At 37.4% G+C, this 17,713-nt stretch overlaps 1 protein-coding gene across 1 annotated transcript; it reads left to right on the top strand.

Annotated features, from left to right (window-relative positions):
* Positions 1-5,694: 5,694 nt before the first annotated feature.
* Positions 5,695-9,288, top strand: tnfrsf11b (tumor necrosis factor receptor superfamily, member 11b). The gene is made up of 4 exons (XM_016520745.1): positions 5,695-5,754; positions 6,265-6,646; positions 7,822-8,001; positions 8,667-9,288. The coding sequence occupies exons 1-4, from the start codon at positions 5,752-5,754 to the stop codon at positions 8,963-8,965; spliced, it is 864 nt and encodes a 287-aa protein (XP_016376231.1). The 5' UTR covers positions 5,695-5,751; the 3' UTR covers positions 8,966-9,288.
* Positions 9,289-17,713: the final 8,425 nt, after the last annotated feature.

Below are 17,713 nucleotides of genomic sequence, written 5' to 3'. Positions count from 1 at the left end.
TGTATAATTTTAAGCTATTTTTCCATATTTATTTTTTTACCGGTGTTTTACCAGTATTTTGAATTTTACACTTCATTGCATTGTTTTAGAGTTAACAGAAATGTTCGTGAAATTAATAGATAATGTCCGTGTATAATGAGCTTTTTCTGTTATTTTACAGATTTATTTTTTACAGTATACTTGTCACACGCTCTTTTCTCTCTATATGCACCAGACACTTTTATAAAGACTCAATAACACAGATGTTTACTTGCACATACACTACAAATGCCCTGAAATACCGTACCTCTTACAATATCATGTACAGTATTTATGTAAAAATACTTGTATAGTTTCTCTTACATTATGTATATATAGTCAAATATTTATAATATATGTATAGTTAGATTACCGCTCTCAGTAGGGTAGTTATGTATAGGTTCATAAACGTTTCTTACTTCTATTGTTGTATGTTAATATTTATGTTTAATGATGTAGCACGACATTTCGTTCCACACTTGTAGCGGAATGACAATAAAACTCGACTTGACTTGACACAGGAAAAAAAGAAAGTTCAACACTCTTAAGCAATATAAAATAAACCACAAATGTTATGTTTATGTAAAGTGATTTTTGTTTACTAGTATGGTTGAATTGGATCATCGAAGGTCAGCAGCAAAGTCATTGGTTTAATAAAATAATTAGTGCTGTCAGACAATTAATCGCATCCAAAATAATGTTTTTGTTTACGTGTACTGTGCATATTTATTATGTATATATAAATACACACACATGCATGTTTATATTTCCGAAAAATCTGTTATGTTTATTAAATATATTTATATATAATATAAATTATATGCATATAAATATTTAATATTTTCTAAATATGTACTGTATGTTTGTGTGTATTTATATATACATAAATATACACAGTACACACATGTAAACAAAAACTTTATTTTGGATGTGATTAATCGCGATTAATCATTTGACAGCACTAAATATAATTAAATTATTAATTAATTAAATACATAAAGGATATTTGTGGTATTTAGCATTTAATCAATACAGGTTCACTGGTTTAGGCTTCACTGTTTGTATTGATTTTGAGGAACACTGAATCTGTTTTTGAGTAAACACATGTTCATATTTAGTCTAGAACTACAGTAAGATCATGTTCACACACAACGCTCTGCACTTACTCCTGATTTCTGTCACCATGGCAACACCAGAGCTGTCACTCAACACATGGAAACAAAGTAACTGTTACTTATTTGAAAAGATTTTCTTCTAAGTTTAAATGTAATGTGTTACTAGTTACTTGAAAAAAGTATTCTGATTATGTAACTTGTTTCTTCTAAAGCGTTAAAAAAGATTTCTTCTTTTAAATAAAAATAAAACATTTCTCAATCATTTTGCTTTTAAGGTTAATGCATCTTGGTTTTTGGCAGGTTTAGTACTGGATTTGTGCTAAATATTTGTACTGGAGAACAAGACTATAAAGTAGTTTCAGATGGCACTGTCTAAACATTCATTTGAGATTAACGTCTTTTATTGCTTTGATTTATTACATGAGTGAATATGTTGTGATTTCTGTTTCTATGAATGAGTCATTAAGTGTGTGGGTTTCACGTCTGTGACTCACTAATCAAAACACTTTCTTTTACAAAAGCAGTTTTGTTTTATGGCTAGTTCATGGATGACGTATCTAGTATAAATTCTTTAGACCTGTCTGACTTTAACTAGACCTGAACGTGATGCAGAAACAGAAGTACACAAGCAGCCGTTCCTCTGAGTCTCATTATTCCAGTGAATCAAAAAGAAACCCATCTGGCTTTTCCAGTAAAACGACGAAACGCTTTTTAAAAGCTCTTTCAAGGAGCACTCACGGTTTTCTAGGTGGCCATTATTTGTATTAGAACACCTCACAATGGAGTGACTGGCGTGCGCAGGAAGTGAATCGCACTTCTCTGAAGAGGAATTGCAAACATTGGCGTGATTCCTGAACGCGTTTCAGATCCGTGTTCCTGTAGAAACACATGACCGATCCTCAGGAAACGATTCAGATGAATGCAGTGTTGGATAAACACATGAATGCACAATAAAAACATGTTTCCTTTCCATTCTGAAGCCTTTGACAGCTTGCTGTTCAGCATTTGCTTGGAAGTCATCGGTTATTGTTCCTATATTGAAAAGTGGAGATTCTCACTTTCCTAGTAATTATAGCTGTTTGGTCTCTAAGGTTACAGAGAAATGAATGCTGTGCAAATCACTGATCAGTTGAATACTAGCTTGTTTGCCATGCATCCAATGCAATTTGGCTTCTCTCAACTGAGATGGCCAACTGTTACTTCACTGAAAAAGTCAAGTCTTCATTGGATAATGGTGGGGTTATTGGAGCGGTGTTTCTTGACCTCAAGAAGGCTTTTGACGCTGTTAAACACAGAATTCCCATGTCTAAATTAATAGGTTTAAAAAAAAATTCCCAGAGACTTTGAATTGGATAGAATTATATTGATCAGTTTGAACACATTATGCAAAAGTACAGTATTATAAATCAACAGCCTTACGTATATCCACATGTATACCCCAAGGATCTATTCTGGGTCCATTGCCATTTATATTGTATATAAATGATTTTCTGTCTGTTTGTCCAGACATTAATATCTAAATGGGTGCGGACACTGTTATTTATATTCAGTACATGGGAGCAGTGCGTCACAAGTGGCAAATGGACTTACTAAATCTATGATTCAACACCTTAGTTAGAACAATGCTGTTTACAGTTAAATATTTCTAAAATGGTGTGTGCATGTTTTTTTATTAACCAAAACAAATAGCTCAAGTGCAATGCCAGATGTTTTTGTATCAGGGGAAAGGCTACAAGTAGTATCTGAATACCTTGATTCTAGACATTTACTTGATAAAAATCTGTAAATATTTGACAGCAAAAAGACACGTGAAGCACCAGCTGAAGCTGGACGTTTGTACAATTGCACTAAAAGAGCTGCTACAGTCTCATAAATTCATTTGCTTCTGATGTTTGTTAGTATTTCTGCATTTCTATATGGCTGATTCATCTGAGTGGGTTAGTTTCATTAGTTACCATGTGTTTGACTGTGATGTAAACACAAAGGATTCCCTAATATCGTCTTACCTCTGCTCTCAGAAGGTTTTTCGTGTGTAATGGCTCGAGTCTGTTTACGGAATTCCCTGAAATGGGAAATGACCCGCCAATGACTCACTGTTTTGATTCAGTGGTTATCTAACAGCTATTAGCAAACACATTAATGCTCCTTCACCGTGTTTGAATGTTTAGTGACTCAGTTCATCCAGAATGCGTGACGATGAATATGATAAAATAGCCATGTGTGAGATGCTGCTGATTGACATGTGAGTCTTTCAGAAAAAGCACTGCTGTTAGTCAGCGATGTACAGAAATATCTAGACACATGTGACAGGTCCAGTAAAAGGACATATCAGATGCTGACTGTAACTGAAGTAAAAGGTTAGTTTCACCTGGGAAAGAAAAATATCAGCATTTTCTCGCCCTCATGCCTTTTTCCACAATTGATTAAAAAGAGGTAACTGTGACTATTTGTCTCACAATTTGACCTTTGTTTATTGTAATTCTGAGGAAGAGTCCTGGCATTTATTCTGCTTACGCTTTATACACTTTAGACATTCTGCTGACAGTCAGTGACTTTTAGTAGAATGATAGGACTGTTGAGTGTTTCATGCAATTCTGACTTTTTCCTCTGAATTTTGAGTTTATATTTTGCTATTCTGACTTTCCTCGTATATCTGAGTTCATATATCTCGCAATTCTGACTTTTTCCTTCTATTTCCGAGTTTAAATCTCACAATTCTGACTTTTTCCTCATATTTCTGAGTTTATATCTAGAAATTCTGACTTTTTCCTCATATTTCTGAGTTTGTATCTAGGAATTCTGACTTTTTCCTTGTATTTTTGAGTTTAAATCTCACAATTCTGACCTTTTTCCTCATATTCCAAGTTTATATTTTGCAATTCTGATACTTTTCTTATAATTCTGAGTTTATATTTCACAATTCTGACTTTTTTTCATATTTCTGAGGTTGTATCTCATGATTTTGACTTTTTCCTCATATTTCTGAGTTTATATCTCACAACTTTTTCATATAATTCTGAAATTTCATTTAATAGTTCTAAGAAAAAAAGTCAGAATTGTGAGATAAAAAGTCATGATTATCTTCTTCTTTTGTTGTTGTTGTTGTTGTTGTTACTCTGTGGTGGAAACTGGCTTCCAAACATTCCAAACCTGTATGATTTTCCGTCTTCTGTCAGGAGATTTTGAAGAATGTTGGTAAAATAGTTCCACATTCCCGTTGACTTGCAAAAACTACAATGTAAGTCACTGTGACTTTTGTGTTTAACCGAAGAAGTAAAAGACCATTTCAACATCAGGTGTGTTTCCATCACCTGCTTCATCTCTGCATCTGTATCAGTGTTTATCGGCCTGCAGGTGGCACTACAGCTCTTAACTAGTAGTGCTGCTAGTGTTACCTGTATAGACAGAACATTTACAAATGGAGTCTGTTCTTACTGTCAAAAATAGCTAGAAATAAATCACAGTGAATGGTCAGGATATGATCAATATCATAATGATACAATATTCTAATAGTCTCAAAGACATTATTTATATCCACTTTATTTTTATTGTGAGAGTGGGGTGACCATTCATAACTAAGGTTATTCTAAGTTTTTTTTCAGTTCAGTTAATAACAGCGTTAATATTTATGCTGTTTAAGTGCACTAAAGAAATATGATGATATGAAAACTGAAGGAACCTCGTGATAGTTTGCAGAATTCATAAAGAAATTAATTTTCATTTATCAGACAATGAAATACAGTTGTAAGTTTCTTTTATAGTCACAAATCATGATGTCATATCATATGATTTGAAGCAATATCTGTTGGCATAAACTAGTCTTAGTCATCTATTTTTTCTTCAAGACCCGTCATGACTTACTGAAAACTGAAACCAGCCTTTCCTGGTTGACTGGTCTGACCTGGTTTAAGACTGAGCTGGCTTTCCACAGCTGGTGGTTTTAGAGGGGTTTTGACCACAGCTTCAGCTGGTCACGCTGGGAGACCAGCTGACTAACCAGCTAAAACCAGCCGAGCAGCACAGGCCGGTTTCAGATGTTCAGATTTGTATTTCCACCATCTAATCAATGATACAAGATCTCAAGATTTAATTCAGTAAAACTACAAAACTCTTTCATGCATCAAGATTCATTTCACATGAAAAAAATCTAAACTCCTCTAACAGAATCATGTTTTTTTTCTGTATTGTGAAATGTGTTTTGTTATGAGATTGTAAAGATCTGGTGATGACTGTGAAAAACATACTGTTACGCAAAAAAAAAAAAAAGATCATATCAATACCATCATATCATGAGATGTACGGTTCAGAAGTGAAATCAGTTGTGTTTATGTTCTGTTTTATCCCTCTGTGTTTGATGAAGGATGTGTTGTAGTTGGTGTTCTGCTGATGATTCTAGGCGTGTTGTAAGGGTCTCTCTGCTCTCGGTTCCTCTTTCAGTTCGAGTCTGAGGGGTTTTCTGCTGCAGCAGGTGAATGACTCACTGCTCTGGTTGTAATGTTGAGTGGGTTAGTGATGATCTGTTAGTGATGATCTGTTAGTGATGATCTGTGGGCGTGTCTTTAGGATATAAACACCGTGCGTCCCTGCGCATCAATGAAACCCGACAGCAGCGCGCGCGATGGTGAGTGACCTCTATACAACTCACACTTTTATCTTAACATCTTAACTACATATCATTTAGTTATTTGTAGCAGTATTTTTCTGCAGCACAAAAGCAGTGTTAAGTCTCTGGGGTATATTTGTAGCAATAGCCAACAATACATTGTATGGGTCAAAATTATACATTTTTCTTTTATGCCAAAAATCATTAGGATATTAAGTAAAGATCACGTTCCATGAAGATATTTTGTAAATTTCCTACATTAAAACTTAATGTTTGATTAGTAATATGCATTGCTAAGAACTTCATTTGGACAACTTTAAAGATGATTTTCTCAATATTTAGATTTTTTTGCACCCTCAGATTCCAGATTTTCAAATATTGTCCTATCCTAACAAACCATACATCAATGGAAAGATTATTTATTCAGCTTTCAGATGATGCATGCATCTCAATTTCAAAAAATGGACCCTGATGGTTTTGTGCTCCAGGCAGGGTCACATATATAACACACGTGTGTCGTTTCTGTAGTTTCTCCTCACAGCGTTGGTTCTGCCGGTCCTCTGTGCAGCCGGTTGGGCGGCGGACGCTCACTCGTACCGGCGCACGGATCCGGTCACCGGGCAGCTGCTGCTGTGTGACAGGTGCCCGCCGGGAACGCGCCTGCGCGCGCACTGCACGCGCTCCCGCCAGACTGAGTGCGCGCCTTGTGGTCCGGGTCTGTTCACGGAGTTCTGGAACTACATCCCGGACTGCCTGCGGTGCGACGCCTGCTCCGATCACCAGCGCGCCGTTCAGCCGTGTAACGGAACCGTGAACACGGTGTGCGAGTGTGAGGCGGGGTTCTTCTGGGACCAGCACTTCTGCAGGAGACACAGCGCCTGCAAACCGGGCCACGGAGTCAAAGCTCCAGGTGACCAGCCTATAGACACCAGATATATACAGACAAACCAACAGTTATACAACTTTTGATCTTTTCTTACTAGTGTGTGCAGGACACTATAGTTCATTCATGTACGTGAGGAGAGCAAAATAAAGTAAACTGTGACAAATGTGACACATGGAGAACAAAACCAGTCATTAGGGTCAATTTTTCGAAATTGTTGTATAATTTTGACCCATACAATGTATTGTTGGCTATTGCTACAAATATACCCCAGCGACTTAACACTGCTTTTGTGCTCCAGGGTCACATATTGTACCCAAAAAAATTCATACAGTAAACCAGTAAAATTGATTAAAAAATTGGGACCAAAAATTATTATAAGACACTTTGACCTGACCATGTATTTGCTAATGCGAGCTTTTTACACCACTGACTGAACAGAATGAAGCACTGCTTGGTAATTAGTTGAGCTAAATTGGGACCAAAAATTATTATAAGACACTTTGACCTGACCATGTATTTGCTAATGCGAGCTTTTTACACCACTGACTGAACAGAATGAAGCCCTGCTTGGTAATTCGTTGAGCTAAATTGGTTTTATCTAATTGTGTATTAAATTTAACAGCTGACAGCTATTCAACAGAATTCATTACATACCTTTCTATCAAAGTTATCTGACATTATCAAGATGAATTTGTTGAGAATGAGTTCTTCTCATATTTTATTACCGTTTTCTAAACTATAGCCAATAAACTGTGATAATGTGAGAAATGTTGAAGGTGTCTGAATAAATTTTGGTTTAACTGTATATGTATTGTTTTATATTTACAGTGTTGGGAAGGTTACTTTGGAAATGTAATAGGTTACAGATTACAAGTTACCCTATTTAAAATGTAACAAGTAGTGTAACTGTAGTTTGTTTATGGTTGCTGGGCAACAGCACAATAGCTGATACTCACACCTGTTAGTGCATCTGCATCATGTTGCTTAGCAACCGTTAAGTTCATCTGAAGGATGACTCTACGTGATCTGTTGATGTTCACTGTCATTAAAAGCTCAGTGAGTTTTGTCACACAGCCTGTGTTTTTGTTGGCTGTGGTCAGGACGCAGACACACTGTCTGCACTGGCCTTGTTCAAACAGTGAGTCATGTGAAGGTGGATCGCAGTGACTGATGTGTAATGTTTGGTGATGTGTCTGCAGGGACGCCACACAGAGACACGGTGTGTGAGCTCTGCGCAGACGGACACTATGCAGACGTCACGCAGACGCATGCAGCATGCGTTACTCACAGCGCATGCAAGACTGACGAACAGCTGGTGCTGCCGGGATCCAGGTGGCATGATAATGTGTGTGCAACCTGTGACCATCTCACACAAAAAGGTACAGGAACACACACATTCACAATGACACAGCACACACAACCACCCAGATCACCATAGCAACTGCCTTTTTGAGTTTACAATCACAATGCTGAGAACTGTGAGATGTAAACTCAGAGTAGCAAGATATGAACTTAGAATTGCGTGATGTAATCAGAAGTGTGAGATGTAAACTTAGATCTTTAAGAATTGCGATATATAAACAGAATTGCAAGATATAAACGCAGAATTTTGAGATATAAACTTAAATTTATGAAATGTAAACGTAAACCTTGCAAGATATAAACTTAGAATTGCGAGAAATAAGCTTAGAATTGTGAGATGTTAACTTAGAATTGCGAGAATTGTGTGTTATAAACTTAGAACTTGCAAAATGTGAACTTAGAATTGTGAGAAAAAAGTTAGAATTGTGAGATGTAAACTTAGAATTGTGAGAAAAAAAGTTAGAATTGTGAGAAAAAAGTTAGAATTGTGAGATGTAAACTTAGAATTGCGAGACATAAACGTAGAATTGTGAGATGTAAACTTAGAATTTTTAAGATATAAACTTAGAATTGCAAGAAATAAATCCAGAATTGCGAAATATAAAGGGGTGAAATTATAGTCATAACTTGAGTGAGAATGCTGCATCTGTAAATTCATCCTCGGCTGGTGTTTTTCTTCCAGGTTTGGTAGATTTATTCAAGCCGGTTCTGTCCGGTCTGCACGTTCAGTACAGGACTTCCACTGAGCGTCTGCAGAAGTTAGTGGACCGCCGTCTGCGCAGGAAGAGGTTTGGCAAGCGAGCTGCGCTACATCCGATGCAGCGGCTCCAGCACTGGAGCAAAGAGACGTCAGAGGAGGAGTCGCTGAACCTGCCGTCTATCCTGGAGGAGTCACACCTCAATCCGCTTGTGGACTGGATCGCACGCAACATCCTGCGATTCCAGCAGCACTGCACTAACACTGCACTGCTAACAGTATGACAGATGAAGCCTGTTCACACTGCACTGATTTGAGTTTGATACTGTCTCACCTGCTTTATAAAATCTAGAAGTGCATCAGATTTTGTTGTGACCGTTAGATACTTTGACATCTGGATCAGTTTAAGGCTTCAGTGAAGGATGTTGGATGTGTGACACTCAGATTGTACTCATGCACTTTACAGTCTGTCCTGTCAATAAATTTCACTTGCTGTGTTGCACTAGACTCCACTGTTTTGTAAATAATACAGATGATTTTTTTAATATTGGTTTTGCATTGAAAGATTGTTCTCTATTTATTGACCAAACTGTATCAGACTACAAAACAGCTCATTAAAGACAGTGAAAAGAGCGGATGTGAAATATATTCTGTCTCTAGGGTTTTCCTTTGATTTACCTGAAATGCGTCTGCTGTCATATTTTAGGCAAGATAAGAGTACTATCGAGCAGTTTTGTATTGCATTTATTTATTCAAATTTCACAGTCAAGAATGCATTTGGAAAAGCACAGCTGTGGAAACAAACTTGAAGTTTCAACTAGGAAGGGAGTTCATCGAGACATTAATATTGGGTTGACAAAGTCTGATCGGATCATTTATAATGTAGTTACTGTTAACTAAATCTATTAAAAAAAAAACTTTTTGTTAATTTAAATAAAACTGGAATAAAAAATAGATGAAAAAATTAACTGGCAGCTAACTGAAATAAAATAAGTGAAGTTGAAGTACTAAAATGCATACAACTAAAAATGAAATAAAAACTAGATGAGTAAAGTTTGTGAACAAACTTTGAAGTTGTCAGATAGACTGGCTAAACCGACCGTCTGCTAGCCGCCTCATGTCATAGAAATCAGTTCATTCTCAGCACATAGAAACTCTTTCACCTAGATATCACACTATAGAGACTGTGTCTGTTCCCCGAACTAGAAAATACAAAAGAACATCCAAACCAATTTAAGAGTAACAATTTAATTAATGTTCAACAGATAAAAAATTTATATAATACAGAGAAACAAATTATAAAGCTTGGCCTAATCTATTCAATACAGTGGCTAAATTAACGAAAAATAAAGCATCAACAGGTGTTGACATTACCCAACAGCACAGCAGTAATGACTTTATGAACTACTTTACTTCTAAGATCGATACTATTAGAGATAAAATTGTAACCATGCAGTCGTCAGCTACAGTAACGCATCAGATAGCTTGCTATAGATCGCCTGAGGAACAATTCCACTCATTCTCTACTATAGGAGAGGAAGAATTGTATAAACTTGTTAAATCATCTAAACCCCAGGTATTTATTCAATACAGTGGCTAAACTAACGAAAAATAAAGTATCAACAGGTGTTGACATTTCCCAACAGCACAGCAGTAATGACTTTATGAACTACTTTACTTTTAAGATCGATACTATTAGAGATAAAATTGTAACCACGCAGACGTCAGCTATAGTATCATATCAGATAGCTTGCTATAGATCGCCTGAGGAACAATTCCACTCATTCTCTACTATAGGAGAGGAAGAATTGTATAAACTTGTTAAATCATCTAAACCAACAACATGTATGTTAGACCCTATTCCATCTAAGCTCCTAAAAGAGGTGCTTCCAGAAGTCATAGATCCTCTTCTGACTATTATTAATTCATCATTGTCATTAGGATATGTCCCCAAAACCTTCAAACTGGCTGTTATTAAAGGGATAGTTCACCCAAAAATGAAAATTTTGTCATTAATTACTCACCCTCGTGTCGTTCCAAACCTGTAAGACCACCGTTCATCTTCGGAACAAAAATTAAGATATTTTTGATGGAATCTGAGAGCTCTCTGACCCTCACATAGACAGCAAGGGTCCTTACACAATCAAGGCCAAGAAACATAGCAAGGACATCTGTAAAATAATCCATGTGACATCAGGGTTTCAACCGTAATTCAACAATTCATCTCTTCCACGTCACCCTTGGACACGTTCAGTGGATACTCTCCAAAATGGCGCTAGGGTGACCTTACTGTCTATGGGAGGGTCAGAGAGCTCTCAGATTCCTTCAAAAATATCTTAATTTGTGTTCCGAAGAGGAACGTTTTACGTTCTTTGGAAGATGAAGGTCTTACGGGTTTGGAACGACATGCGGGTGAGTAAATAATGACAGAATTTTCATTTTTGGGTGAACTATCCCTTTAAGCCTCTCATTAAAAAACCACAACTTGACCCCAAAGAACTAGTTAATTACAGACCAATCTCGAATCTCCCGTAGCAGTGAATGAAGAGGTATCATATCGATCACAAGTGCAGTATGGAGTACCTCAAGGCTCAGTACTAGGACCATTTCTCTTCACGCTTTACATGTTACCCTTGGGAGATATTATCAGGAAACACGGTGTTAGCTTTCACTGTTATGCTGATGATACTCAGCTCTATATTTCTTCGCGGCCCGACAAAACATACCAATTTGAAAAACGAACGGAATGCATAGTCAATATAAAAAACTCGATGATTGCAGTTTTTTAAAAAACTGATGGATTCTTAATGCTAAGTTCTGAAAAAACAGAGGTGTTAATTATAGGACCTAAAAACCTAGAACACTGTCTAAGACTTGATGGCTGCTCTGTCAATTCCTCGTCATCAGTTAGGAACCTAGGTGTGCTATTTGATAGCAACCTTTCCTTTGAAAGCCACGTTTCTAACATTTGTAAAACTGCATTTTTCCATCTCAAAAATATATCTAAATACGACCTATTCTCTCAATGTCAAATGCAGAAATGTTAATCCATGCGTTTATGACCTCAAGGTTAGATTATTGTAATGCTTTACTGAGTGGTTGTTCTGCACGCTTAATAAACAAACTCCAGCTGGTCCAAAATGCAGCAGCTAGAGTTCTTACTAGAACCAGAAAGTATGACCATATTAGCCCGGTTCTGTCAACACTGCACTAGCTACCTATTAAACATAGTATAGATTTTAAAATCTTGCTTATTACTTATAAAGCCCTGAATGGTTTAGCACCTCAGTATTTGAACGAGCTCTTGTTACATTATAGTCCTCCACGTCCGCTGCGTTCTCAAAACTCTGGCAATTTTCCAGCGATATCGTTGACTTGATTGCAAATTATTGCAAAGATACTATTTAAACTGAACTGATGATGACATCACTGAATTCAATGATGGCCTGCCTTTAACTGAAAAATTAGTGTTTACTATTTTCATTTTTGCATTATTGACACACTAATTAATGCTGTTCAGTTGCTTTGACACAATCTGTATTGTTAAAAGCGCTATATAAATAAAGGTGACTTGACTTGACAGAAAGATAGACAGACAGACAGAGACAGACAGGCTGATGTCTCAGTGTCAGTGATGCATTCAAATACTGTGCCTCCCGTGTCCTCACATGCAAACTGCATATTTACTCTTTTGCATGTGGTTGTGATTAACGTGCAGCTTTAATGTTTTGTGTTGAATTCCTGATCAGGAAGCGTCTGTGGAAACTCTTCATGGCAGGTGACGTGATGTTCTCCAGCGTATGTGATGGGATTATCTGTCAGTGACGTGTTGAAGCAGGTATGATTATGCTTCCACATTCCATAACGTGGAAACCTCCTGCTAGTGTAAACTAAAAAAAGAAGCGTTAGAAGAGAGAGGAACAGAAACCAGTTCTTCTGCTTTTTAAATCAGCTAGAGACACAAATCAAAGGTCACGTGTAATCCTGAAAGCATCTCTTTTATTCACTCTTAGAAATCAACGCTCTTTACTGACACTGATGATTCCATAAAGAACCTTTAACATTCCCGGAAAATGACTTCCTGAGTTTATATCCCGCAATTCAGACTTTTATCCTCGTAATTATGAGTTTTTATCTGAAATCATAACGTTGAGGGTAACGCATTACAAATAACACGCGTTACGTAATCAGATCATTTTTTCAAGTAACTATTAAAGTAACGCATTACTTTTCAATTTGCAAGAAAATATCTGTGCTACTTTTTCAAATAAGTAATGGCAGTTTCTTTGTTTCCCATGTATTGTAGTAACATACCACATTACTAGTCATAAAAAGTAATTAGTTACTTTTGGGGGAGTAAAGCAATATTGTAATGCATTACTTTCCCCAACACTGGTCTTTACTGTCACTTTTGATCAATTTAATGCACACTTGATCAATAAAACTATTAATTTATTTATTTATTATTATCATTTTAAATGTTACTTGTCTTAAACATTTGAATGGTAGTATATCAATGGTAGCGTCTTTTTTTTTTTAAAGAAAAATGTATAATAAATGCCATTGGGGTCAAAAAAACATAATGGAAAAAGAAAATTCATTGGAAAATATTTTTCTAACCCCATTGGCAGATATTTGTTGGTTCTTGTTTTAAACAAAAATTTGCTTAATTTAAAAAAAATACCTTAATATTGTTTATCTTACTTGCTTCTGAATGAAATGTATCTTGATTTAAGGACGTTTGTACTGAAAGAAAGTCATTTTTGCAGTGTACTGATACACAAATACTGGACAATCTCAAATATGTGCTATTTGTCCCTATTAAATATGAATTTAAATCCTAATCTCAGACTTTTATCGATCTCTCAGAGTCACTGCACATCAAAGTTTAACCTAAAACCTGAATGTTTGGGCAAAACGTTTGTTTTGAGATGAATTTGTGAAACTAAGATAACACAGTCATTTTCGAGCGCAGTGACGTGATTCACGTGAATGAACTTAGAAACACAAATCCAGTTCCAGACAGTCATTGTGTCATCTAATAAAGATGCCGTCTGATGTGGCAGAGTCAGTTTCCTTCAGCCTGAGGCTCATTCATTTTACTTTTGCCAAAAATAGAAGCCCAGCCTGGGTGTGAAAAAGTAATGCAATGCATACTTTCCATAAAAAGTAACTAACGCAATTAGTTACTTTTTTGGGGAGTAATGTAATACTGTAATGTATTGCATGGCTGTGAGTGGGGGCAGTTGTGGCCTAATGGTTAGCGAGCTGGACTTGTAACCTGAAGGTTGTGGGTTTGAGTCTCAGTACTGGCAGATCTAGATTTTTTTCATTTTTATCACAAAATAAGGCAGAAAATATACTATATTTTGTAGTTTCTATAGGCTACTGCAATAAATGCTATGCCAGTTAGCACTACATTATTTAGATGCTTTATTTATTAACTGGAGATGACTTGAAAAAACACACATAAACCATATACTGTCGCAATCGTGCATGTATTGTCTTCATATTTTTTATTCAGCTTAGCTACAGCGATAGCTGGATGCTTTTGTCCATATTAGGGATTTCCTGGCACAAATTATTACTTTTCTGAGTCCGTTTTGGACTTTGTGTGCGAGAGCGCCCTCTGGCTTTGAGTATGTATGAAACATACACTACATGAGAGTGTTTAGCGTTCAGTAATGTTCACGTCTCCTCATTCTGTATACGAATAAAATGCCAGATCATGCATAGACTATATTTTCTCTTTGAATTTAAATCTAGATTTGGTCATGGCTCTGAATTAATGAGAGGAGGCGTGGCTCTGAGTGAATGAGAGGGTGCGTGGATTCGAGTGAGAGAAAGGAGGCGTGGCTCTGACTGAACGAGAGGAGGCGTGGCTCTGAATTAATGAGGGGAAGCGTGGCGCCGAGTGAGTGAAAGGAGGCGTGGCTCTGAGTGAACGAGAGGAGGCGTGGCTCTGAATTAATGAGGGGAAGCATGGCTCCGAGTGAGTGAAAGGAGGCGTGGCTCTGAGTGAACAAGAGGAGGCGTGGCTTTGAATTAATGAGGGGAGGCGTGGCTCTGAGTGAACAAGAGGAGGCGTGGCTTTGAATTAATGAGGGGAGGCGTGGCTCCGAGTGAGTGAGAAGAGGCATGACTCAGAGTGAGCTGGTATCGCTGTATCAATACTGCGGAAAAGTGCTTCAAAGAAGAGTTTCACATTTTTCAGTATAAGATATGCACGTAAAAACTGACATTTTTGACAAAGCTATTAACTCTTTCCCCGCCAAACACAGGAATTTTCCGGGTTTCCGCGTTCTCGCTGTTATACGCTAGGGGGCGCTATCACGCATCTCCTGAATGAGTCTAGAATCACTCGATCAAAAACACAGATGAGGAAGACACAGAAACGAGTGATCTCATATGTATGCATATGCATATGAAAAATAATGCGATCATCAACACTAACCGCATATAAATGAACACTGCTTAATGTTACCGAGTGAAATGTGGATCCAGAAAGGACTGTGAAGCTTTGGGAGTACTGATGCAAGCCATCTACTGCAGCTTTGCTTTGATAATATTACTGAATATGATTTAGATGCGGTACTTGATAAAAATGTGATTTTCTCAGCTTTGGAGGCGTGGCTCTGAATTAATGAGGGGAAGCGTGGCGCCGAGTGAGTGAAAGGAGGCGTGGCTCTGAGTGAACGAGAGGAGGCGTGGCTCTGAATTAATGAGGGGAAGCATGGCTCCGAGTGAGTGAAAGGAGGCGTGGCTCTGAGTGAACAAGAGGAGGCGTGGCTTTGAATTAATGAGGGGAGGCGTGGCTCCGAGTGAGTGAGAAGAGGCATGACTCAGAGTGAGCTGGTATCGCTGTATCAATACTGCGGAAAAGTGCTTCAAAGAAGAGTTTCACATTTTTCAGTATAAGATATGCACGTAAAAACTGACATTTTTGACAAAGCTATTAACTCTTTCCCCGCCAAACACAGGAATTTTCCGGGTTTCCGCGTTCTCGCTGTTATACGCTAGGGGGCGCTATCACGCATCTCCTGAATGAGTCTAGAATCACTCGATCAAAAACACAGATGAGGAAGACACAGAAACGAGTGATCTCATATGTATGCATATGCATATGAAAAATAATGCGATCATCAACACTAACCGCATATAAATGAACACTGCTTAATGTTACCGAGTGAAATGTGGATCCAGAAAGTGGTAAAGGCCTGTGAAGCTTTGGGAGTGCTGATGCAAGCCATCTACTGCATCTTTGTTTTGATAATATTACTGAATATGATCCAGATGTAGTGTTTGATAAAAATACGATTTTGCTCAAAATGTTGCTTTTTTTATGAAACCTACCTACATTCAAGTGTTGATAAAAAAAAACAATGCTTGCAGCTAGAATAAACCTTTTTTTCTTTGAAAGCAGAGGGTCTGATCTTTATTTTGATGTATTGCATGTTCAGATATTCATACATCAAAATATTCTGGGGGCCATGAAATTTTAGTGAAAATCAGCAAAAACGCTGGCGGTGGCTGGCAACTTTTTTTCAAAAATGCTGGCAAGGAAAGAGTTAAGAAAGCTAAAGATTATAATGTTTTTTTGTTTTTACAAGTTTGAGTTTATATCTCACAATCTGACTGTTTTCTCATAATTCAGAGTGAACATTTGGCTGCATGTCCTGGTGAATTTATATAGGGAAATGTTATTTTGAGACTCACTCATGGGATTTTAAAGGGGTCTTCCTGTAACATGGTTTGTATGTTCATCATTAACTAATTGTGGTCAGCGGTTCCGTCTGCTCATTTGATTAGTAAATGTATTTTGCGTCAGTGACAGACTATATCTGCTTTTACTCAAATATGAAGAGCTGATGTTTGCCCTCCTTTCTGTGAAAGAGCCGGCTGTGTGTTTGTTTGCATAATGCTATTCTTGGAGCTCATTTTATTTAGTCTTTATTTGCAAAAACAAACATGCTAGTATGTACAACGATGGTCTACATTATAAGCCGCTAGTGAACAAATAGGGACGGATGAACCGAACATGACACCATAACAGTATCAAAATAACCCAGTAGTTCATGTGATTCATTCAGAGTTCAGCTAAAACTGAATATGTGTTCACCCTCAGGTTATCTGAGATCAGGATGAGTTTGTTTCTTCATCAGGTTTGTAGAAATGTAGCACTGCATCAGTGTCTCAGCAATGGATGCTCTGCAGTGAATGGGTGCCGTCAGAATGAGAGTCCAAACAGCTGATAAAAACATCACAATAATCCACAAGTAATCCACAGCACTCCAGTCCAGCAGTTAACATCTGGAGAAGACACAAACTGAAACTAATCCAGAATTAAGACGTTTTTAACTAAAATACCATAGAGTCCATAATCCATAATAACTCTTCCCCCATCTTGAAATAAATTTGCAGCAAGAGAGAGATTAGTGCAGTATGTGTTACAAGAAAATACTACTTCAGTCTTTGTCTTTTTTTTAATTATTTGTGAAATTTACTATCAATTTCTGAGTGTAAATTGTTTGTGTTGGTTAAGGCTGTACAGCTCGTAGGCCTAAGCATTTTATTCACTCTGAGTAAAAGCTGTCAATGGGGCAATACCTTTTCAAACAGTATATGCACCATTTATAAACTAATATGTACTCTTTAGAGATTCAAGTGTGCCTTTAAGGTACTAATATCTATGCATCCTTCAGTGGTAAATAAGGTACGAGAGAGTAGTGCATTCAGTCATGCAGGTTTGTTGTGGGTACGTGTTAAAGCTCCGTGTTCGTGCAGGTGCAGCGGTTTCCAGTTTAGTGGTGATGGTGGTTACACAGAAAATCACACACGTTTGGACACGTGGGCGTCTGAGGCTCTCAGTGAGCTGCAGCTCCACACGTCTCCTGCTTCTTCAGCATTGATGAGATGGGTTCTGGAGAACACGGGGCTGTTCATCAGGGTTTGAGTGGGAGTTTGACATTGAGCATTAGTGACACACACACACACACACACAGAGACACACACACACACAGACACACACACAC

Source organism: Sinocyclocheilus rhinocerous, unplaced genomic scaffold (genome assembly GCF_001515625.1).
Source record: "Sinocyclocheilus rhinocerous isolate Xijiao unplaced genomic scaffold, SAMN03320098_v1.1 scaffold359, whole genome shotgun sequence".
NCBI lineage: Eukaryota > Metazoa > Chordata > Actinopteri > Cypriniformes > Cyprinidae > Sinocyclocheilus > Sinocyclocheilus rhinocerous.
The sequence above is the reverse complement of the archived record's forward strand: the minus strand, read 5'-3'. Positions and strand labels throughout refer to the sequence as shown.

What these genes read in the sequence shown, in the direction of transcription:
- tnfrsf11b (XM_016520745.1), top strand. An exon ending in CCACGGAGTCAAAGCTCCAG is followed by an intron (nt 6,647 to 7,821) that starts GTGACCAGCCTA and finishes ATGTGTCTGCAG; the next exon opens with GGACGCCACACAGAGACACG. An exon ending in TGACCATCTCACACAAAAAG is followed by an intron (nt 8,002 to 8,666) that starts GTACAGGAACAC and finishes TTTTTCTTCCAG; the next exon opens with GTTTGGTAGATTTATTCAAG.